This window comes from Lynx canadensis, chromosome B2 (genome assembly GCF_007474595.2).
Source record: "Lynx canadensis isolate LIC74 chromosome B2, mLynCan4.pri.v2, whole genome shotgun sequence".
Taxonomy (NCBI): Eukaryota; Metazoa; Chordata; class Mammalia; order Carnivora; family Felidae; genus Lynx; species Lynx canadensis.
In genome coordinates, this window is record NC_044307.1 from 145,197,878 (window position 1) to 145,220,665 (window position 22,788).

Below are 22,788 nucleotides of genomic sequence, written 5' to 3' on the forward strand. Positions count from 1 at the left end.
TCCGCTGTGGGGACAGCGTACCCTGGGAGCACTGGGGCGCTGAGGACTCCCTGTTAGATGTCAGCTCATTGTGTGGCTGCTTATCTAACGCGAGTGGCTCCGTCGTGCTTTTTGAGGAAGGTGCCACAGGACGCACGGTGCCGGAGAGATCGTGGAGCCTCGAGCTGCCCGGAGCCGGGAGCATAAGCCCGGACTCCAGCTGGGGTACGCGAGGCACGTTGCTTGTAGACACAGAAGCAGGCGGCAGAGCGTTCTCTTCAGGGAGAGGGTGACGTCCGCCCAGGGCGGCCTCGGTCGGCCTACAGGGCAGCGGTGCGTGTGCCGGGCCTTCCGTCCGTGCCCACTGTTTTCGGGGACCCACAGCACAAGCATTTGCGCCGTATACACAGCTCCTTTTTGTCTCTGGGTTTTTAGTGTCGGAGTTTGTGTGCGTATTTCACTTCAGAACCTATCGGTCAAAGCTGTTTGTACGGATATTAAAATTGCTTTGTATTAACGTTTGTGCACAAGGCTTAAGAGTCTTTCTGTGATTATCTTTGTAAGTGGAGTTTTATGAAGCTTTGCGTAATTCAGTTTGTGAAGCAAGTCCCTGGGAGTTCTGGTTACCATGCAAGCTTAAATGCACCTGCGTGCCCTTCTTCCGGTTAGGGGCCAACATCTTCCTCACCTCGTCTGGACTCATCAAGCTCGGGGATTTTGGATGCTCCGTAAAGCTTAAAAACAACGCACAGACCATGCCGGGCGAAGTGAATAGCACCCTGGGGACCGCAGGTAGGGACTGGCCCGATCGGGCTTTGCGAAGGCGACTCATTACAGTGCGCTTGCCGTCTGGGCTTTCCATCACCCCTATTGTCAGCTCGTCCCGGGAACAGGGAGGAGGGTTTCTAAACACCTTTTCCCCCAGAGTGAGAGGCAGGAGGAAAGTTCTCCTTCTCTTGCCCGGAACACTATCGTTTGTTGTTCACATGGGGGATGTTTAAATGATTCCAGCCCAAACTCAGCTGTATGTATATTAAACACGATGGTATGGGCTGGTTTGTTTTTTTCTTTTCGAACATAACCTCTTGATTGTCCAGCACCTGTGACCGTTTCATGTCTGTCTAAAGCAGACAGGCAGTTTGGAGCATTATCGGCCCTTCTAAAGGAAAAGGAGTGGGTAGGCACACCCAGGAGTAAGTGAATGTCTTCACACACGGGGACGTGCTACCCACACAGCCACGCCCACACCTGGCCTGCTCCTCACCACGGTCCACTCTTTTGTCCCCTTTAAGAGGGACATGCAGAAAGGGTAATTAATTTGTTTCGACTGTTCAGTGGCATAAAGCTTTTCATTCTCTTTTGTAGTGCAGGTTTCACATTTTTAATGTGAATACAGTTTATCTGAAGATTTGCCATTCAAAAATCGTCCTTTTAGATAGTAATTCAGCCTCTTAAAATGTTCACTCAGAAAACTGATTCGAGATGTCTATTGCTTTTGATATTTCCTATTACATAACTCAGAGAAAGATCTCCCTGCCTGCCTGCCCCCGGCAAATTAGTTGTTTCTTTTATGTGGAATATTAGACAATATTAATTCCATGGTTGGCTTGATTACTGTGTGCTACTGTGTTTATAACCTATTCCTATCCCCGTATCTGTGATTTTTAAAGCATACATGGCTCCAGAAGTCATCACTCGCGCAAAAGGAGAAGGCCACGGGCGTGCCGCTGACATCTGGAGTCTGGGGTGCGTCGTCATAGAGATGGTGACTGGCAAGGTAAGCGGGGTGCACACCTGGGGGCAAACCCCCGGGGGGCTCTGTACCCTGACAAGACTGGATGTGTGCTTGTATCATTTATTATCAATACCACGGACATATCTGCTAACTAGAGATCATGACTAAAGATTAAAAAATGTGACCTGTCGGGGCACCTGGGTAGCTCAGTCGGTTAAGTGTCCGACTTCGGCTGAGGTCATGATCCCGTGGTTCATGGGTTCGAGCCCTGCATCGGGCCCTGTGCTGACAGCTCAGAGCCTGGAGCCTGCTTCAGATTCTGTGTCTCCTTCTCCCTCTACCCCTCCCCCACTTGTGCTCTGTCTCTCTCTCAAAAATAAACATTTAAAAAAAAATGAAAAATGTGACCTGTCAAAAGATACAGTACTGTGAAGACGAGTGACAGACTAGGAACCAGATATTTATAAGATTTATAACTTTGAGCACTCTTACGAGGGAATAAAAAAAGTATGAAGCTGAAGTTAAAACACTGAGAAGCGAGGAGCTACAGAAAGAAACAGGAAGCCAGAAACTTAGGTCCACTCGACAACTGGCATGTGAGGGCAACTTTATTCATAATTTGCCAGACTTGGAAGCAGCAACCAGGGTGTCTTTCAGTAAGTGAGTGGATGAGCAAACTGGAAATGCGGACAACGGAATATTACGCAGCAACGAAAAGAGATGAGCTGTCAGAAGATGACTTGGTGGAACCGTGAAAAGCATGCGACCACATGAAAGAAGCTAATCTGAAAACACCACATATGTATAGTGTGATTCCAGCACGTGACATTCCAGGAGAGGCAAAACCGTAGAGGCAGTAGAAGGATCAGTTGTTGCCAAGGGCTGTGGGAAAGGGAAGGAAGGGGGAATAGATGGAGCACAAGGATTTTTAGGGCAATGAGGCTGTTCTGTAGGACTGAGTATCTGCAGAGTCTAAAAACTTCTCTTTTGGGGGGCGCCTGGGTGTCTCAGTTGGTTAAGCATCTGACTTCGGCTCAGGTCACGATCTCACAGTACGTGAGTTGAGCCCTGCGTCGGGCTCTGTGCTGACAGCTCGGAGCCGAGTCCACTTTGGATCCTCTGTCCTCCTCTCTCTGCGCCTCCCCCGCCTCACATATTCTCTCACTGTCTTTCAAAGATAAATGAGCACTAAAAAAAGTTAAAAGGTTTATTAAAAAAATTTATTTTTTGATGAAAATACTAAACGAGGCAAATGTATAAAGGTACCATTGTGTGTGTGTGTGTGTGTGTGCGCGCGCGCACGTGCAGCAGCATCATTTTTGTAAAGCAGAAGATGTTACAAACCTCTCGTGTTATTAGTAGGAAACTGTATTATACCTTGTGGCCTCTGAATGAAATAGCATTTTATTGTTATGTTTTATGATATATAAAATAACCAGAGCTTCGCACTAATAGAATTTCATGTTCACTATTCAATAAGGTAGTGTAGTAATTCCCTATAAGATAACTGTTGAGTTTTATATGTTTTCTTGACATATTTACATCATTTTATGTGTTACATTTTTTATCGTATGATGTGGCTTCTAGGTAATGCTGGGCTAACAGAACATCCACACGGGGTCGGCAGCCTACGCTGACCACCTGGTTTTGTAAATAAGGTTTTATTGGCATGCAGTCACACCCATTCATTTATACACCTTCCGTGGCTGCTGTCACCCCACAGTGGGAGAACTGAGGAGTTGTGGTAGAGGTCACGTGGTCCGCAAGCCTAAAATATTTACCGTTTGGCTCTGTAGCTAAAAGTTCGCCGGCCTCTGACATGTATTAATATTGAGGTGCCTGAAAAGACTTGAAAGTTTCATTTTTTTTTTAAGGCCATGTAGTATTAAAACCTGTTTTTTCCCTCTTTTAGAGGCCTTGGCATGAATATGAACACAACTTCCAGATTATGTATAAAGTGGGCATGGGGCACAAGCCACCGATCCCTGAAAGACTAAGCCCAGAAGGAAAGGACTTCCTTTCTCACTGCCTTGAAAGTGAGCCCCGGATGAGGTGGACGGCCAGCCAGCTCCTCGACCACGCCTTCGTCAAGGTTGGGCAGATCGCTGAACAGTGTTTTTCATGTTTCAGTGTTTGAGTTCTACTTATGTCTGGCACTGAAGGAATTTGGGAACTTAGATATAAAGTCCCTATATCTGGAATGGAAAGGAGGTCAACGTATTATGCCAAGGGGTTTTGTATGTTATTTTGGGGGGATAAGTGTTCATTGAGGTCCTCTGCTTGATCCATCCGGGTGTGTTTGCAGTACACTTGAGGCTGTTGCGTGGAATTTTTAATGGAACTGGCCGAACGACCCTGTTTCTACTCTGGAGAGTGTGTAGGCTGCTTGAGTACAGGGTTAGTAATGACTGAATTCTAGGAGGTAGAGATGGAGTTAGTAATGACTACATTCCAGGAGAGTAGAGACCGGGTTAGTAATGACTCAACTCTACTAGGAGAGTAGAGACGGGGTTAGTAATGACTGAGTTCTTCTAGGAGAGTAGGAATGGGGTTAGTAATGACTATGACTACATTCTAGGAGAGTACAGACAGGGTTAGTAATGACTCAAATCTAGGAGAGTAGAGACGGGGTTAGTAATGACTGAGTTCTACCAGGAGAGAGTAGAGGCAGGGTTAGTAATGACTAAATTCTGGGAGAGTAGAGACGGAGTTAGTAATGACTGAGCAGTCAGTATGTTCAGAGCAGAGCTGTGATAATGGTACGCATGCTTTGTTGTGGGGTCACTGAGAAGAGCAGTTTAATCCAGCTAGGTAATCTCAGGTATTGCTTGCTCTGGAATGAGATGCCTGAGCTGTGTGGGAGGGTGTGGAGGGGTCAGGCAGGGAGGGAGGGGTATGGCAGGGTGAAGAGGGTAAAACAGTCAAGGAACTGTGTGTGTAGATGGATCCTAGGATGTGGGAACTGGTAAAAGGTAAGGCTGGAAAAGTAAGCAGGCGCCACATGAAGGAATTTCAGTTTTATTATAAGCATAATATTAAATAGTGCTTTAGAATGATCCTTCTGGCAACAGAATAGTGAGGAAGTTGCTGATACAGCTAATAGGCTGGGCATGGGGGGTCAGGGGCGAATTATCAGCAATATTTAGGGGTTAAAATGGCCACCACCAAGTAGCTGATGAGCTGAGAAAGGCGAGTGAGGGTGGGGTCCAGGACGGCTCCCAGGCCCCGGCTTGGGCCACCAGGTTAGAGACCCCGTTGGCCAAGAGGGGTACAGAGGCAGCTGGCGGGGTGCTGAGTCATGGAGGTGGCGGTTCTGTCTGTGGCAGATCACGGTCGAGGCGTGTTTGGAACGTCTGCTCAGGGACTTCAGATGGGCACGTAGGTGTTGCGGGCCCGCGCCTGGGAGAGAGTGGGGCCCAGATGCAGACCTGGGAGACAGAACGTTGCTGGGAGAGTATTTCAGGGAGAAGCGGGGTGCCCGTGAAACCCTGGGGAAAACAACACTGGAAGGGCCTTGCAGGGGAGCCCCCGATAGAGGAAAGGACGATGCGGAAGAGAGGAGTGACCACGTTCATGGGTGGGTGGAATTAGGGAACAGACAGCTGGATTTGCTATGTAGATATTAAGGATCTGTGATTAAAAAGACACTAATTTCTTCGTTATAAAGCATACAGACTCTTACCGCTTTCAGTGGTCAGGTGACGGAGCAGTGACTTAGCTCTGACCTTATTCGCCGCACCAGCCGAGCCTCCCCCCGCCGGCTCAGCGCTGGGAACGTGGAGGCGGCGGCAGTGACTCACCGTGAGTTGTGTGCGGACCGTGAATCGTGTTCAGCTCTCTCCTGCCTCCCTCACAGGTTTGCACAGATGAAGAATGAAGCCAGTTGGTCTGTGGCCTGGTGGTGTGTGTGCTCGGAGAATTCTCTCAATCACTACTGTATGTAATATTTACATAGAGACTGTGCCGAGAAGCAGTGTAAGCCTTTCTAACCTTCCAAGACTGAGGACTGCACAGGCGACAAGCGTCACTTGTCCTGCTGCTCCTGTTTGTTCGATGCGGCGCGGGGCCCTTCCGCGTGACGGTGTCCACGAGGTAAAGAAGCTGCATGTTAAGTGCCATTACTACTGTACACGGACCATCGCCTCTGTCACCTGTTTCTCGTGTGACTGAGGACCGTGACGTCAGTGTAGTATTTTTGACCTTCCCGGGTTCAAAAGCAGTTGTAGTGTTATCGGTGTCCTGGGCCTTGTTGTTAAACTTCTTGTTTGTCGAGTGCACTGACTGTGAAACCTTACCTTTTTGTCATTGGCAAGCCACGGGCTTGTTACGCAAAGGCTGATTGATGAAATTTCAGAAAAAGGTTCTTTTTTCAATAAATGGTTTATTTTAGGAAAGTTCAGTTATACTGTCTCTTAATGGTTATCAGCTTCAGAGCCTAGACGTTACCTGAGACAGAGGTCTGTTGCTCTCACTCGTGTGTTCCCGTACCAAAGGGGTGCAGTCAGATGCACTAGAGACGGGCGCCGTCCTTCAGGACCTAGGACCTCCTGGCTTTTCGTGAAGAGTGAAGCAGATAAAGGAAACACCACTCAGGATGCAAGAGGGCCCCTTTAAATTCTCCTACGTCACCCGGGCAGTGTGGGAGGGTGAAAGGGTAAGCCTCGTTACCGCATGCTGGATGGAGGCCATCGATGTGTACCCCAGGACGGAGAGGTGACAGGTGAGTGGTAGGCACCGCCGAATGAGCTCTTGAGGAGAAAGCATCTTTGTCAGAAGGTGACCTTCCAGCAGTTAGTTCTCTAAACTAGCCCAAAGTCTATGTCATTGATGGTGTTCTTTAGTTTCTTTTTTGCGATTTTTTTAAAAGATTGAGCTTAAAGCTTCCTGAGATCTTTTCAGAAGCTGACACCGAACGGCTGGCTCTGGGAGACTCATTTCTCCGGCACGTTGTGTGTTCACCTTCCCTCCTGGGCGGCAGTCCCCTTCAAGACATGAATGTCCAGAGAACGTTGGCATCACAGCAGGATTATACAGACACTTAGATTTTTTAAAAACATTTCAGCTCTTTCAAACAGCTCTTTGAGGTAGAATTCACCTAATCTTGGACGGATACCGTTAGGTGACTCTCCGTAATTAGTTGTACGTTTGTACAGCCGGCCGTCTTCACAGTCCGTCTCAGAACACCCCTCCACGGAGAAGCCTCGTATCCGCTTGGATCCCCCTTCCCTAGCCGTAGGTGACCACTCAGCCACCTCTTCTGACAGCTCGCCCTTTCCGGGCATGCCATTCAGACGAATTTGACTGTACGTGGTCTTTTGCGTCCGGCCTCCTTCACTGAGCTTGGTACTTCGGAGGCTTATCCGGGCCCTTGCACGCACCGGGACTTGCTTCCTCTGCGGTGCCGAGCGCTCCAGTGAGTGCAGATGCTGCACACGCGACTTCTTCACCGACGAGCTCCATGCTTTGCTTATTCGGGGGGAATGCTGCTCTGAACATTCACACGCACGTGTTCGCGCGGACAGACGTTTTCATCTCTCTCGGCAGCGGGACTTCTGGGCCACGTGGCGAATCCACGTTCGGTATTTTAAGAACGTGCCAAACTGTTCCCACGGTGGCCACACATCCTGCGCTCCCACCGGCCACGTGCGAGGGTTCTGGCTCCCCCATAACCTCCTTGGGACTTGTCGTTCTGATCGTGTCCACTCTGTGGGAAACGCTGGCTCACTGGGGGCTTGGTCCGCATGTCACTGAGGAGGGTGAACGTTTTTTCTCCTGCATGTTGGCCATTTGCATCTTCTTTGGTGACATGTCTGTTCAGGTCCTTTGCCCATCTTTTAATTGGGGTATTTGTTGTCGTCTGATTGAATCGTGAGAGGTTTTTATATATTTTTGATACAAGCCCTTTACCAGGGATATGATTTACAGTCGTTTTTTTCCCCCCCGTCTGTCTTTTCTCTTAATGGTGTCTTTTGAAATCTGGCTCATTAACTTGTTCTTTATTGCATGCTCTCATGATATCCTATCTAAGAAATCATTACCGGGCCCAAGGTCACGAAGATTTACACTTAGGTTTTCTTCAAAGAGTTTTCATAGTTTCTGCTCTTACGTTTAGGCTCACCGTCAGTTTGTAGGTAATTGTCATGTGTGACGTCGGTAGGGTTCACCGTGCACTTCAAGTGACTCGTTCCCTAACTTCCACTGTGGACGAGACAGAGAAGTGGAGGAAGAGCTGCCCCACCCACCGCCACCCCTGTCCTGGAGCCTCGGCCTTTCTGCCTCAGATGCGCACCGCTCATTCTAGGCGCTGCCCCATGTGGGCAGGGGTCCTGTGGTTTTGCGATGTTATTTTGCATAAACTTTAGAAGTCTGAGCCACCCTGCACAGGTTGATCACCTTTGTTAATTCTCTCCACTGCTCTCCTTCCTCATCGTTTGCAAACATCCGGATGGAAATGGCTCTGGGCTGCACTGGTAACTCCTGATTTCCTAAAGTGCTTGGGAGGGATCCCGCTAGAGACTACAGAGCAAGAAAAAGTGCGATTTGTGTGGTGTAATGCAGTTTTGAAGTCCAAAGGGTTTATTATTCCAGAATCCTAACTTTGTATTCATGCTGCTTACCTCCTTAAATTTCAACAGAACAGAGATGCAAGAAATGTCAAAAATACCCAGTTTCTCCAACATGCAAAACAAGACTTTCCTTTCATATGAAAACAAAATGTTAAAGGTAAAAATTGTATGAGTCTTACTCAGTGGGAAGCTTTACTAACATGGTCGTAGGAGTATTTTCTAGATACTGAAAAGATCTAAGTAGGTACTTGATAAGTGCTTGTCAGACCATTCAGAACCTTGATATTAAAGCAGGACAAGGCTGCAGGGGCTGAGGAATGCCTCGTTTCGAGCTGCTTATCCTTCACTGGAGAAAGCTTTGCTTTTTTTCACCACCAACTCTGCTTCAAAATACCGTGTATAACGTCCTGGATTTAATTTTGGCCTGTTTGCATTTAAGAAAGGTTCTTACTTTTACTTCAGGAAAGGGAATCAAAAGAAGACCATGGAAGGTCACTTACTAAAGCGTCTTGAGTCAGCACCCCCTTCATCTCACCAGCCTTCCCTGAGTGCCCGGTGCCCCGGCCCTGCCCTGGAGGGCTGATGCTCTCAGGAGACATGCGCTAACCAATTAGGTCAAGTTTCCCGTACTCTGTTTCTGACACCTTAGCAGTTGGTGACAGGTGCTGGGAATGGTACAGGATGTCATGGGTCTAGAGAAACCGGAGTCCGTGAGTCCCCTACCCTCCTCTCAAGTTGTAGGGCGGTGCTTGGCGGCACCGTTGCCTTAGGACTGAAAGCCTCGAAGCCTCTGGAGTGGTTGGTTTTCGTTTACCCTTGTGGAAACTCTGGAAATACTCAAAACCCAAGCCAGGGGTGCGGGAGCACGTTGCAGATTGTGGTGTGTGTTCTTTCGTGGCTGACGCGTCAGGCTCCCGTGCGGCTCGGGGCGCTCGGTGCCGAGGGAGCCTCACACGGGCCCCTTGGGGGGGGGGGACGGGGAGGGAGGGCAGGGGGGCTGGCCTTGAGAAGGGACTTGCCCTTCCGTCTGGCATGTCGATCAAGGAAATGAGCTTCATTCAATCCTGGCAAAAAATTAAAAAATGGTTTTAAAAATGGTTTTTAATTAAATCTCTAGGGATACTTTTAGGACATCCTCCTCCTCCGATGCAACCAATTCTTTATCTGCGCAGCCACGGTGTCCTCGTAGAGGCGGGGAAGAAGCCACAAATGAGGGAGTTTCAGCAGCTGGCGTGACATTCCCACGCGATTCCTTGGCAAAGGCAGCAAATGACCGTGAGTCTGGCCCTGGGGGAGGGGCCGCGCCCCCGTCCAGGGTGTCCAACCCCACGTCATTCGTTTTAAGAGCCACTGAGCTGGCTTCCCAGTTTGCACACGCAGCAGCTCCCGGCCGTGTGGACGCACAGGAAGCCCGCGCACGCGCGTCACGGAGCTGCGTCCACCCGGGAGCCGCCTCTGGCCCCGGCCCTGGCAGCGCTAGGCGTTAGGACCCGTTTTGTCGGAGGAAGAGCATTTACAAGGAGAACCGGGGCCGGGAACGCGAGCGGCCCTGCGGGGTCGCAGGTGGGGCGGTGTCCTCGCACCATTGCTGCCGCCCCGAACACCGTCCTCCGCAAGCCCCGCGCCAGAGCCACTTCCGCGGAGGCTGCAAGACCCGCCCGCTGAAGGAGGGCGGACACTGGGTTCCCCGGGGAACCGGCGCACGGTGGCCCGGGGGCTGACACCGCGGGCGCCCTACCCGGAAGCTCCGGGAAGGGCGGGATGGTTCGCGGCCAGTGCGGACGCGGCCGGCAGCCCGGGCCCCTCTCGCTCCTGCGGTCTTGTCAACACAGACGGCAGGTGGTGCGGCCCCGACGCTCCTCCAGTGGCCGCGCTGGAAACCGGCTGCCCCGGGAGCATTTGTCCTCACCCGGGCCTAGCAAGTCGGTGAAGAGTCTGACCAGTGCCTCGGGGCAAGCTGGGTTGGTTAAACCGCGTTTTGAGCAGAGAACGGGTACCCTTTGGTCACTTTTGTCCATACTTAGGAGTAAGTGCTACACTCTCTGCAAAGCCGAAAACGTTTCGCATGGGGACCAGCCAGGCCGCTGTTCCATTCTACCGGGAGAGAAACCGGAAGCTGCCAGGGCCCCTTTCAGTGACGTCACATCATCTCTTTCTGCGTCATGGCTGCATGGTTAGCATTGGATTTTACTGCTAAGTCACTGTGTTTCAGATCCACTTTTACGGATATGTTGGGAAAATATTAATGTTTTTAATTTTTAAACACCAGTGGCTACTGCTTTTACAAGGTTTTGCGTGCACTCATTTAGAGAATACAGCAAGTCAAGAGATACTCCGGTACTACTGTGTGATCCTATGAAAAGGGTTGTGGTCTCTCTAAAAAATAAGCAAGATGACAGACTCACAGAGCGCACGAGTTCCTCCTCCACGGTTACTCCTGGTCCTTTAGCAGGCCCAGAATCTGTCCACTGCCCGTGGCTGCAAGCTGCATTTTGGATGGCTGGGGATTTTGGTAAAGAAAGTCACTCTGTGGAGTTGGTTTCCTAGAAGAAGTGCATCAAACTCCCTGCCTCAAAGCTGCAGGAAGCCCGGGGTGTGGCTGTCCAGAGTGCAGGAAAACGGTGTTTTCCTCTGGATCCCGGCGCCGGCTCTGAGCAGGGCTGACCCAAGCTACAGTCGGATGAAAATGTCAGGACGTGAAGCTCTTCATCCGGGGCACGCCACCAGGGAGCACTACAGGAGGCTTAAACCCCATGGGGTCTTAATTCGGGGACAAATCTACATCCTGGGAGCCAGAACGGCTCCTTGCTGAAGAGATTCTGGCGTCTGTGAGACCTGCGCACAGGTTAAGGGGCCCAGGGACGGGTCTTTCCAAGGTTCTGTGCTCGTCTCTGCCATTACAGCAGCAGGGTAGGAGGAAAACCAGATCCCTGTGCCTCCTGACAAAATGCTTCTTTGTGGGAGGGCAGACAGCCGAAGGGAGGACAGGCTCTGTCCCCAGCACCCCGCATTCTCTCGCTGCCTAAGGCGATTCTGAGAAGTTGCGCTGACGAGTCCTTTCCCAGGAGAGCATTCTGCCTGCCCTCCTCCGACCTGGACCCACGGCACGGGTGCGCAGCCTGCGTCTGTCTGCTTGTCAGATCCTGTGTTTGGTCCCAGAACCAATTCGGAAAAAAAATAAATGTCTCAGGGCCCCTTTTATGTTCTGGAGTGAAGGCAGGGTATATGTTATTAGAACTTAATCACCACTGTATTGAATGGGGGGGGGGGGGGACAGGAAAGTGACACGTTTTTGGACACCTCAGGGTGGTTTCTGAGCGCTTTGGGAAGTCGCGAGGTGGAGGGCAGCTTTCTTATCTCTCATCCCTCATTTGTTTAGTGCTTTAGGATTCTTACAGTGTGTTTACCCTTGAAACAGCCCAAGAGGTAGGTGTTATCACCTTCGTTTTACCAACGGGGAAGCTGGGACTCGTGGCAAAATGACTGGCCCGAGGTCTCGGAGCGAGTTAGCGGCAGAGTGCTGTGAGGGCGGACCACACAGCTCAGGGATGACGGACTCTGACCGCTTTACTCTGGTCCCCTGCGGAGCACGGAGTCCCCAGCGGAGAGCGGCCCCCCACATCCAGGTGCAGGTTGACACATGGGAACACGTATACAGACAAGCCGCTCCAGGGGCCTGCGGGGGATCTGCCCACACCTCTCTATTCTTCTTGCTTTGTGGAAACCGTGCGTCTGAAGCCAGCACGTGGCCTTACGCAGGGCGAGCACACGCGTGGGGCACATCCACCCTGCTCTCAGGCCTGGGCCTCACCGGAACGCCCGTCCCACAGCCAGAGTTTGTTCCTCTTCTCCCTTCTGCAGCTTATGTCCACGATACGTTACTGTCCCTCGAGCAGAGAGAGCTTCTGTAGAGATGACACCTTTCAGTACTATTTGCCCAGCTTCTTCTGGGAGCACAGAATAGACCTCTGTCCTGAGCAGCGTGTCGCTGAGCACAGAAAGGCTTCTCCCGCGTAACTCTTCGCGCTTGGAAATACCGTCGGTCCAAGTGCCGTCGCGTCTTGACCCGAGAGGACACAGTGGCCGGTACCTACGTGTTCTCCACCAGAAGCGTCACTGCCTCTCTTTCGTGTTTTGCGTTGGCCTGTGGGGCCTGGAGGCGGCTTGCAGAAGCCCTGCGTGTGCCCGTCACTCCCAAGAACACCTTCCATGCCCAGGAGCAGCCCTCGTTTGTGGTGTGAGTCTGGGCTTCTGGGAGAGACGTGGAAGCCCAGGGGGTGCTTGTACCCCGTGTCTGCTCCAGCCTGACCCTGCTCAGAGGAGTCCCGTGGCCCCTGCATGGTGTTTGCCCCAAAGGAGCCTGTCCTCGTTTGAGGGACCCGGTTTCTACCGGCTACTGAGGTGGGCAGTGGACGTAAAGTCATTTCTCAAATCACTGCAGACCGCAATGCTTACGATTTTTCCATTCGGTTTCCTCAGGGAACCGGCCACGTCTTCAAGGCTTGGGCCAGGGAGACTCCGAAAACCGGACCTCACTGGGCCTGGCGCTGTGTCCGACAGCCGCGCTCAGCCCGCCCCCGGCACCGCCACACCCCTTGAGCACGCACTCCGGGCTCCTGCCCCTGCGCCTCCTGCCGGGAGGGCCCCTTCCGGCTGCCCCTGGCGTGCGGAGTCCCGCCTGTCCCTCCCGGCAGTGCTGCGGGGTCACTGCCACCTGGACACCAGGGCCACGGCAGGGAGCCGGGTGGAAGCGCGCGGCGGCCTGTGTAAACAACGTACCACAGAGAGCCAAACACTTTAATTGGTTTGTTTTTTTTGGAGGCATAATTTAGTCATCTTACCTAAAGCGCCTTTCACTCTCTCGCGATCCAGTACAGAAAACTCAGCACCAAAGAATGAAGGGGAACCCCTCCGTTCCCCATCCCTGCCCTCCCCCTGTGCCTCAGATCCCCCCCGAATGATCACAAAATAAGGCTTACACTCAACCGCACACCATTCTTACTCATATGTGTTCTTTCTCTTACACTCACACTCACACACACACACACACACGAAAAGAAAACCAAAACCCACTAAAGCGTGATGGGGGAAAAAAGATTTAAGAACATCTTCCTCCCCATCTGGCATCGAGACCAGACTCCCTGGCTTCCCAGCAGGGGCTCACCCCGCTTCGCCCCTGGGTCCCACTAAGGATGACAGCGTCCACCAGTCCCCAAGGTCCCCTCTGGGTGCTGATGTGTCCGGGGTCAGTCGTTCCGTTTCTGCTTGCTGTCGATGTTGCCGTAGGCAGAGCCCTTGTCGATTTCTGTCACCCCAATCATCCATCGGACTCCCATGGAGGCTGCGGAGATGGGAAGGCAGAGACTTAGGAGGAACCTTTGAGGGAGATGCCGACGGGAAAGCCATCTGCAAGGCTGCAGCATGAGCTGAGGGGCTAACCTGGGCCCGTTGCGTCCTCCTGCTGCACGGTTACCCTTGAGCACGAGCGTCAGGATAGACTAAGTGACACTAAAACAGAGCAAGGCTGTTCTGCTGGGGGGTTTTATGCTCCTTCGACCCTTCGAACTGCGTGAGCCACGCTCCATTATACGCGGAGGCTTATGGAATTCCTCTGCTTCCCGTGGGGTCCCCGAGGCAGAGAGGATTCCCTCGCGAATGCAGGGCAGGTGCTTACTAAGGCCCCTCAGCGAAGCCTGATAGCCCCCCCAGGAGCCTGGAGATTGCTAGGGTTCAAGTATCTGTTCGGTGCCCGGCACTGCTGTTGGTATAACTATAGAGCAGAGAACAAGGAAAGTCTGCAGAAAGCCTTTTCTCCAAGTGAGGTTTGGCCCAAACAGAGAACGGGAGGGACCCTCGTGGGAACCCAGCTGAGCCACCAGGAAGCTGGGAAACAAGGCCAAGTTCAGATGCTGTAGTTAAAGCTACTCCCTCCGAGAGGGCAGACTCGGTGAGCTCGCTCAGGGCAGGGAGCTCGTCTTAATCACCCTGATGAGCCCAGCACCAAACACCCCAGGCCCGGCAGACTGTGTCGCACACGTTTCAGAATGGATAAATGGGTGACAGCTGAAATCTCCGTGACGCACGTGTTTAAAAGCGCGAGCAGCGTGGCCAGTGAACCATCGGTCAGGCACCCGTGGAGCTGACTGGCGTGCCTGAGCACAGCCCCGCCCGATGGGGCCCGTGTATCCCACGGGCCAGTTACAAACCAGCCGGGCTTCAGCCTGGGCCAGTTCTAAGGAGGACCCATCCCAGTGGCCAAACCACCGTGCGGTGGCTGTGATGAGAGCGTAGAGAGTAAAGAGGTGCATAAAACATCAGCCCCATTGCCCAAAGGCCTTAAAAGGGGAACAAGACACACGGCAATCCAAGACAGAGTGCAGGGAGGCTGGGGCTCGCAGCTGATGAGGCGTAGGGGCAGGGGGCACAGGGCAGTCTGCTCCTCCAGAGCTCCTGGGGACCCCATCTCCTCGGGGAGAGAGTTCAGCCCGTTTTTGGCTCTCACCACACACCTTCATCACCAAGGAGCCAGGTTCTCCTGAAGGCACGGGTCTCTGCCCCCTCCCTCCTCCCTCTGGAGACCCTGACCACAGGAGCTGCCTGTCACCTGGCCAGCAGGCGGCAGGGGGCCCTCTGGCCTGTGGGGGAGGGGGACTTAAATCATCGGAAATGGGGTTTCTCTTACACCCCCTTTTTTCTACAGAGAGCAGGCGTTATTTTAATTTGCAACATGAAAATAGACCTTTTAATTTTTAAAAAGACCAGAGTAAGGTCTGTTTGGGGAATAACAGCCAGTTTGGCCTGTTGCGAACAGTCTAGAATTGGTTGGTTTGACCCAAAAGGATGAGTGAGGTCTCGTGTGCTGTGACGAGTGCAGGGGAAGTCCATCTGTGTGAATTTACACACGCACGTGTGCGCGCGTCTGGAGGAATGTGAGCCACACTGTTAGCGATGATCATCTCCGGGAAGCAGGCTCACGGGGCGATTTTGTCCCGAGACGCTTTCAATTTGACACGCTTTTATACTGTTGGCGCCTGGCGCGTTCGTTCGGCGCCTGCATGTTTCTCGGGAGTAACTGCGCCTGCCCCCGGATCGCGGCACACGCGTCTGCTCCGTCACAGGGAAGCAGGCTGCCCTCTGCCCACGCTTTCCGGTCCCGAGAGAGGATGCCTTTCCTCCCAGACTCGGGGCGACCGGGCCGCTTCGGGAGGCCTGGCTCCCGGGGGATCCTGCCACGTCTCCCTCTGGCCCCAGGGGCACCTGACTGCAGGGAACCTTGGCGCGAAGAAACCACAGCAGTTCAAAACTGCTGTCCGTGAAGCCAGTACGGCTCAATGAAAACGCTGTCACCAAACCCCTCTCTCGGGTGTCGGTGCGCGTGGCAACCAAGTCCGAGAAGCATGCGCACGTCCCCGAAGGGGCCTGGACCTGCTTCGAGTGGCCAAGAGCCTTTGTCGGTTTCTGTTGGGCCCCAGGAAAAGGGTTTTCCTGGGGAGAAGGAAGGCAGAAACGACTACAGTTGAGCGGTGCTGTCCGCAGAGACCCTGTGACCGGATCTCCTGCCTCGCTGGGCCACGGGGAAAGATTCCTCCAGGCCTGGGGTCCCGGGTGTGTGTGGACACGGGCCCTGCGGTCCGCTCCTCCCTGTGCACCTGCAGCCTGCGCCCTCACTCCAGAGGCCGTACGGCACCCGTGTGGAGGTGACCCCCACTCCTGCCTCCACCTGTCTCCCCGTCAGACGCTCCTGGAGGTGGCGCGGGTGGGGTGGTCCCTACTTCCGGGCCTCTCGTCTTTACTTACCCACAAAGAAGACGAGGACAAAGCTGGCCAGGGTCAGGGAAGACCCACTGCTGATCATGTTGGTGAGGAACCGGAAGAAAGGGTAGAGCAGCAGGGAGGCCCAGAACAGCCAGTTGATGAGCGTCCAGGGCCGCCGGGGGGGCACCATGGGGGTCTCTGGGAAGGTGCCCGTCCTGTAGTACTCCTCCTGGAAGGCATCCTGGGAACAGAGAGGCGACCCTGAAGCACTTCCCTCACGCACGACCCCGGGCTGACGCAGGCCCTTCCCAAGGCTCCGCTTCTGGGGGCGGCTCATGGCCCCCCCCTGGGCCCCCCCCCCCCGCCTCTGGCCAGGTGACCGGCCTCTGAGGCCCAGACTCCCGGTCTGCAAGACGGACAGTTCTGCCGCCCAGGACGGGCCAGTAGGGAGCGAACTGAGGCGACACGCTGATCCTGGCCCTCAGTGGATGCCCGCAGAACAGACCAGAACCCCGGGGCTCAGGAAGAGCCAGGAGCTCACCCTCTTGCACCTGACCCATGACACCGCTGCACTGTCCTGATCGTCTGGCCCGGGCACCCAGGCCGCACGACCACGAAAGGCTGTGGGGGCTGCTCGCGGGAGGCGAGGTGCTCACGGAGGAGGCCGGGCAGAGGAGGGCTCGGTGCCCAGCCCAGGCCGGCCTCCAGTGGCAATGCTCTCTGTGCCTCCTTCCTTCCTCAGGATCCAGCAGCCGTGTGCAGTGGCTGTCAACACAGCCAGATGGCCAACAGCCTCCTGTCCTGACATTTCAGTAGATTCTCATCTGGTGCCCGACCCGAGACTAAATACAGGAGTTCCTCCCCCGCCCCTTCTCTGCGGGCTCCAACCCCGCCCACCATGGACGCCTGCACCTGCCGAGCCCTACATATGCCGCGTCCTTCCTGTGTGTAGCCCTTGTGCGTAAGAGACGAACAGCAGTAACAAAATAGAGCAGTTCCAACAACGTTGTAACCAAGGCTCTGTGACTGTGGTCTCCCAGTGCCTTCACGCACGTACCCTCCCTTCTAGGGACGGCGTGAGATGATGAGATGCCCACGGGATGAGACGAAGGGAGGAACGGCGTGTGAGCCGCCGGCCTGCTACTGACCGGGTGCCGAGTCAGAGGAAGGATCGCCTGCTTCTGCACCACCACCGACCGCGGGTCACAGACCGCGGGTGAGGGGACGGCCGGTGGTCTAGTGTGTGTGTGTGTGTGTGTGTGTGTGTGTCAGTGCGCCATCACGGGTCTCGGTGGGGGCACGGCGAAGCACAGGGAGCCCCGAAGCCGGCCCTGCGCAGCGAGCTCGCCCAGCTGCTCCCCGGAGCCCCGAGGTGGGAGTGAGTGACGCAGCGGGACCAGGAGGCGGCCCCGAGGAGTGTGCTGCCGGGAGGGACGGGCACCAGGACACCGATCGGCACTTCCCGGCACCGTGTGAGGATGAGGGCCGGCAGCCGTGGGCAGTTTCCCCATTTCTGAATACCGGCAACAAATTAACATCTCCTAACAACACCCCGGGGGCTGACAACACGCGTGCATCTCTGGGTCCCGCGAGCCCCGTGTCTCAGCCCAGTAATGTCCCTGTTGTCTAAGGAGGCGAGGGTCCTGGAAGACAAGCCTCCATATGCCTGCGACTTACACCTTAGGTACCGAACTGTTCCCTTCAACGGCCTGAGATAGAAATCTCTAAAATACATCCCACTTCTCTTTTTTCCCAGTCAGGAGGTACTGAGGAATATGCTTTTTTGACCCCTCAGGGAGGGTCATTAAAATGAGTCCGCAAACGGGCCTTTCTGGAAGGAGAGCCTCTGACCCCTTCCCTGGGGATTCAGGCGCTCTGCACCGCGGCCCCTTCCCAGGCCCGGTCCAAACTTTCCTCCTGTGTCTCTGCACTTGGGCCAAATAATCAAATAATTCTAGGAGAACCGACCTGTGTGCCGAGTGCTCCCGACGCCCAAGTGACACAGAGCCTGTGGCCACAACAGACCACCTGATGGTGACATGTCCGATGCCCAGAGAGAGGGCACCTAACTCTGTCAAGGCCTCCCATGGTCCCTCCCTGCCATTAACTTGGCTGATGCTTCTCATCTCAGGCTGGGGCCACGGGAGCCCAATAACCAGATAAGGGGTTTGCTGCGGACTGATTGTGCCCCCCCCCCCCCCCCCAGAATCTGCATGTGGAGACCGGATCCCCAGGGCGGTGGTTTCAGGAGGCGGGGCCTTTCGTGAGGATGCAGCCCTCATGACTGGGGGCCCCCCCCTTAGCACAGGGGCCCCAGAGAGCCCCTGCACTCCGTCCAGCATGTGAGGACACAACAGCCTGGGCGGGGGAGGGCGGGGGGTGCTGGCCTGGCCTCCTGAGCTGCAAGAGGCAAAGGTCTGCTGTGTACAAGCCACCTGGTCCCTGTCACTTTGTCATACAAGCCTGATTGGACAAAGACAGGAGGGGATACCTTTGCGCCTTAAAAAAAAACCCCAAACAGCTTTATTGAGGTGTCATTTACATATCATAAAACTCCCTCATTTTAAAAAGTGGAATTGTTTTTTTTTTTTTTTTTTAATTCTTCTCTTTAATAGTCTTGATAATAACTTTTCTCTTGTGATATTTCTGCAGAGGGCCCGGTGCCACTTTCCCCATCTCTTGCCAGAAAGACACTGGCTAAGCCAACATTTATTTGTGCCTCTAGCAAGACGAAAAAGCACTGCTTTTTCTAGGGGGTCAGAACGAATTCAACCCAGAGTTTTCTTTGTCTCTGTTTCGTTCAGAAAACTAAGACCCTTCACTGCCCCCACTGACGTGGCTGCTGCAGTAACCCTTGCTGGCCTCCCCGGGGGCGTCACAGTGACTCTGTGACCCGGCAGGGTAGACCCGAAGCACGTCTGGGGCCAGACGTTAGCTCCAGCAGCATTTATGGCCTCTCTTGGTTACGTCCCTTCCTTTGCAAGGAAGTCCGGCCCTACGGGGAGATGGCTTTGGTTCATGACGCTTCCAGTTTTTGTTTCCGTGTGTAAGGATCACGTGGCCCAGGAGAGGCTGGAATTGGGAAATGTGTTTAGTGAAAGGGGAGTTGATCTGTTTCCAGAAAGAGCCATCAGCCCAAAAGCGTAAAGGAGGAGGAGGCCCTCCTGACGCAGGGCAGAGCCCCTGAGCACACACGGTGTGCACACAACCAGAGCCCCGGGAGGCAGGCACCACAAGCCACGCCGGCCAGAAACAGCCCGGCTGGTTGGGTTTTCCCAACGTTCGGCTCAGCAAACTGAAACGTCTTCGATGGTGCTGGGGGAGGAAGGAGGGAGGGAAGGGAAGAGGAGGAAAGAACAAGAGACAGAAAGTAAGCACGTCTGGGCAGGAGGGACATTTTCAGAGGACGCCTTCCCCGGCATCAGCCTGACATGGGGGCGGAACTCCGGCCGGGCGTGTGCTGTGGGCAAAGGACGGTACCACGGGGCCAGGCCAGAGACCCTGCCGCCCTTCCAAGGAGCGATGCCCTCAGTGTAAGCGCAGAGGCCCTGGCCAGCTTGGAAAACCCTCAGTTCTTATGCGTGAAGAATTTCCCGCTGGCTTCCGCACCCCACACGGAGAAGCTGCCAACCGTGGCCCCTGTGGCCCCTGCACGCCCACGAGACGGCTCGAATGCCCCTTTCCTTCACCCACTTTTCATCTGGCACCATTAAGGACTAATTCTTCACCCCTGCAGCAGACTTCAGACTGCACGCCAGGGAACTGAGTACTTTAAGTCACAAATGAAAAGTTAGCGGGGTGCCTGGGTGGCTCAGTGGGTTGAGCGTCCGACTTCGGCTCAGGTCACGATCTCGCGGTTTTTGGGTTCAAGCCCCGTGTCGGGCTCTGTGCTGACGGCTCGGAGCCTGGAACCTGCTTCAGATTCTGTGTCTCCCTCTCTCTCTGTGTAACACTGCCCCCCCCTCCCCCGCCACTCACACTCTGTCTCTCTCTCCTCCAAAACTAAATAAACATTAAAACATTTTTTTTAAAAAAGAAATGAAAAATTAGAATTTGTTTAAGCCACATGACAGAGGAACCATCATGGCTCCGGGGAAGGTGATTTGGGAGCTGCTGTTGTCCCCAGAGGGGTCACCTGAGGGCGTGCCTGGTTTCTCAAAGCCCACACCCTGCAGCCGGCAGCAGTCCTGAATGCTGACAAGTGATCAACATTGTGCATTTCCGAAATGCCAAATTTGTTCCACTTAAAGGATGGCCCGGGCTTCAGAGATGATGCTCTTTCTATTTTAGGGTGTTAAAATGGCAGTCGTAGCTAATGGGTTTCTATCTATCTATCTATCATCTATCTATCCATCTATTTTGAGAGGGGAGGGGGAGACACAGAATCCCAAGCAGGCTCCGTCTGCACCATCGGCCTTGAGCCCGACGCGGGGCTCAAACCCACAAACCATGAGATCATGGCTTGAGCCAAAATCAAGAGTCGGACACTTAACCGACTAAGCCACCCAGGCGTCCCTAGTGGGTTTCCTTTTGTGTCTCTGCTGGAGCAGAAGAAAGTGTCAGCACATCCCTGTGTGGCTGCCACCACCCTGTCCCACACTGACAGCCACTTTACTTGTCTGTGACATCAAAAGCCTGAGAATTACTGCCTTAAAGTCCCAAGCTCAAAGTCAACAGAATTGTCTTTCAACACCATACATCTGAAAGATGACGATTAAAACAGAGCCCCACTCTGACAAGCGTGGTGGGGCACCGAGATTTCTGGTACGTAAAGAAAGCCCCAGACCCAGCTAGGCTCCTGAGGAAACAGGGCTGACAGAAATGAAAGGATGCCATCGTTCCCTGCCATCCGGTCACATCTCGTCTTGGAGGCACCGCTGACCCTTGCACTTACTGCCCAGCGGTGTTCCCTCCAGGGAAAAGGCCCGCCTCAAAGGTCTGCTCGCCGGCAGACACAGCCCTCCATAGAAAGGAAGAACTTGGCCTCGGGAACCCGGCTTTATTAGTGAGCTGCGAAGATGGACAAATGATGTCATTCCCTGGACCTTAATACCCTCATCACTAGCCTAAGAGCTCGGAGCCAGATGATCGTTTCAAGAATCCTCTCCAAACTGAACGCTATCATTTCTAATGCATACATAGTTTAGAGAAAACCTTCCCGAGAGAGGTCGGCAAGAAGGAAAGGCGCCTCTCCACCAAACACCCAAGTGGCTCGGTTCACACGACGGCCGCGGCTCTCGCGCCCGAACACAGGAGAGAAAGGGCCGAAGGAGAAAAACCTCCTTTGCTTTGGTGAGTTTTGGGTCCTGCGCTTGTTAGATTTGTGTGGTTCTTTACAAAGCGATTCATTTCTTAGGCTTTTGCTTAGCACGTTTTTCTTCTTGCTAATAGTGACATTTTTTTATACTGCCTAAATGACTAAACCAGAAAACCGCACAAGGAAAATGCTGCCTCGTGCATGAAACCAGAGGAAAAGAGTTTGTGTTGTTTGTGTGTTTCTGTCGGGCCTGGGCCCGTGGCAGCACGGAAGCGTGATAACTGGGAATCTTGCTAAAAAGCATCTGCAGTGCGTTTCCAAGGGCGGGTCTGCAGGCCGCGTGTCAGAGGCGGCCTTCTAGAAATACACGTTTCCAGGGCTCCTCAGACCCACTGCATAAATCTCTGAGGCTGAGGAAGATGCATGGCTCACACTCTGTGACAGGTGTTTACTGTTGACTATTTGTAAGAGGAAACTGGGTGCCCATCCCTATTACTCGTCCAGAAAAGACACGAAGCAAGTTCCGTGAATGCGCTTTTAAAGGCACCATCGGAAAATCACTTCCTTGGGAACGCAGGAGCGACTTCTAGCTAAGACAGTATGAGGATCTTGATCCCCAAAATGGAGCCTCTACTTAATCTGATGGTAGTAACTGGGAAGGCTTTGGGGCCAAAGCACATTGGCAAAGGCAGGATTAAAATTCCTACCCCACTGTAGGGGACAGCCCATAGAGTTCTGGGCAATTATCTCTAGAGGGATGGGGCAGGGATGGGCAGTCTGTATTTATGGAGTTTGGCAACAGGAAATCAGTATCCTGCTTATTGAGCTCGATTCTAGGTAATAAGCTGGTTTGCCCTTAAAACGTACGATGAATCAGAAATAAGTCTTTATGGGCAGTGAGGCTTGGTCATAAGGACGCCTTCCTCATAGGTGGAAGCTAGCCTTTTCTCCTTCATAAGATCAGGCAGTTGGGACAATGATAATTAGCCTGCCTCTGCCCTGAGCAGGTCTTTGAAGAGAGAAGCCAACGGAAGGTAAGGTCCTGCCCAGAGGAAGCAAAGACGGTGTGTGTGGTGGTGACGGGGACGCGGGGGGAGCTGAGGGGCTGGAACAGACAGGAGGCAGGGGGGCACTGCACCAGATCAGACCAGCAAAGCGGGTCCTCGCAATGCCGATGCTGGTGGTTTTGAGACCACACAGGCAGCCACGCTGCAGGTCTGGAAGCCAGCGGGATCGTATGCGTTACTGAAAGAACATTCCACCCCCGAGTTCCAGACACCGGCTGTTGGGGCCGTCACTTCCTCTTCTGTCCACTACACCCATCATTCTTCCTGTGAAGCCCCTTTGACACATATTTTGCTATATTCTTTTCCCCACTGTTGAACAGAGCGTCAGCCCCAGGGCGGCTGCTAACTAGGCAGTGGGGTCTCGCCACCGTCAGCTCCCAGAGGCCCCCACGGCGCGCCCACAGCCGCAACTCGAAACGGGGGTCGTTG

At 53.7% G+C, this 22,788-nt stretch overlaps 2 protein-coding genes across 7 annotated transcripts in view; one reads left to right on the plus strand and one right to left on the minus strand.

Moving 5' to 3' along the window:
* Positions 1-6,113, plus strand: part of MAP3K4 (mitogen-activated protein kinase kinase kinase 4) — a 111,705-nt gene extending 105,592 nt beyond the window's left edge. Inside the window, exons 23-26 of the mRNA XM_032593352.1 lie at positions 649-771; positions 1,650-1,756; positions 3,627-3,806; positions 5,571-6,113. Coding sequence (XP_032449243.1) covers positions 649-771; positions 1,650-1,756; positions 3,627-3,806; positions 5,571-5,591 — 431 coding nt within the window. The 3' untranslated portion in view covers positions 5,592-6,113. The remainder of the gene's footprint in view (positions 1-648; positions 772-1,649; positions 1,757-3,626; positions 3,807-5,570) is intronic.
* Positions 6,114-13,061: 6,948 nt separating this feature from the next.
* AGPAT4 (1-acylglycerol-3-phosphate O-acyltransferase 4) overlaps positions 13,062-22,788 on the minus strand; it is a 126,606-nt gene continuing 116,879 nt past the window's right edge. For all 6 annotated transcript variants that reach the window (XM_030316741.1, XM_030316742.1, XM_030316739.1 and 3 more), the window contains 2 exons: positions 16,078-16,276; positions 13,062-13,621 (listed from right to left, as the gene is read on the minus strand). In XM_030316741.1, the coding sequence (XP_030172601.1) occupies positions 13,527-13,621; positions 16,078-16,276 (294 nt within the window). In that variant the 3' untranslated portion in view covers positions 13,062-13,526. The remainder of the gene's footprint in view (positions 13,622-16,077; positions 16,277-22,788) is intronic.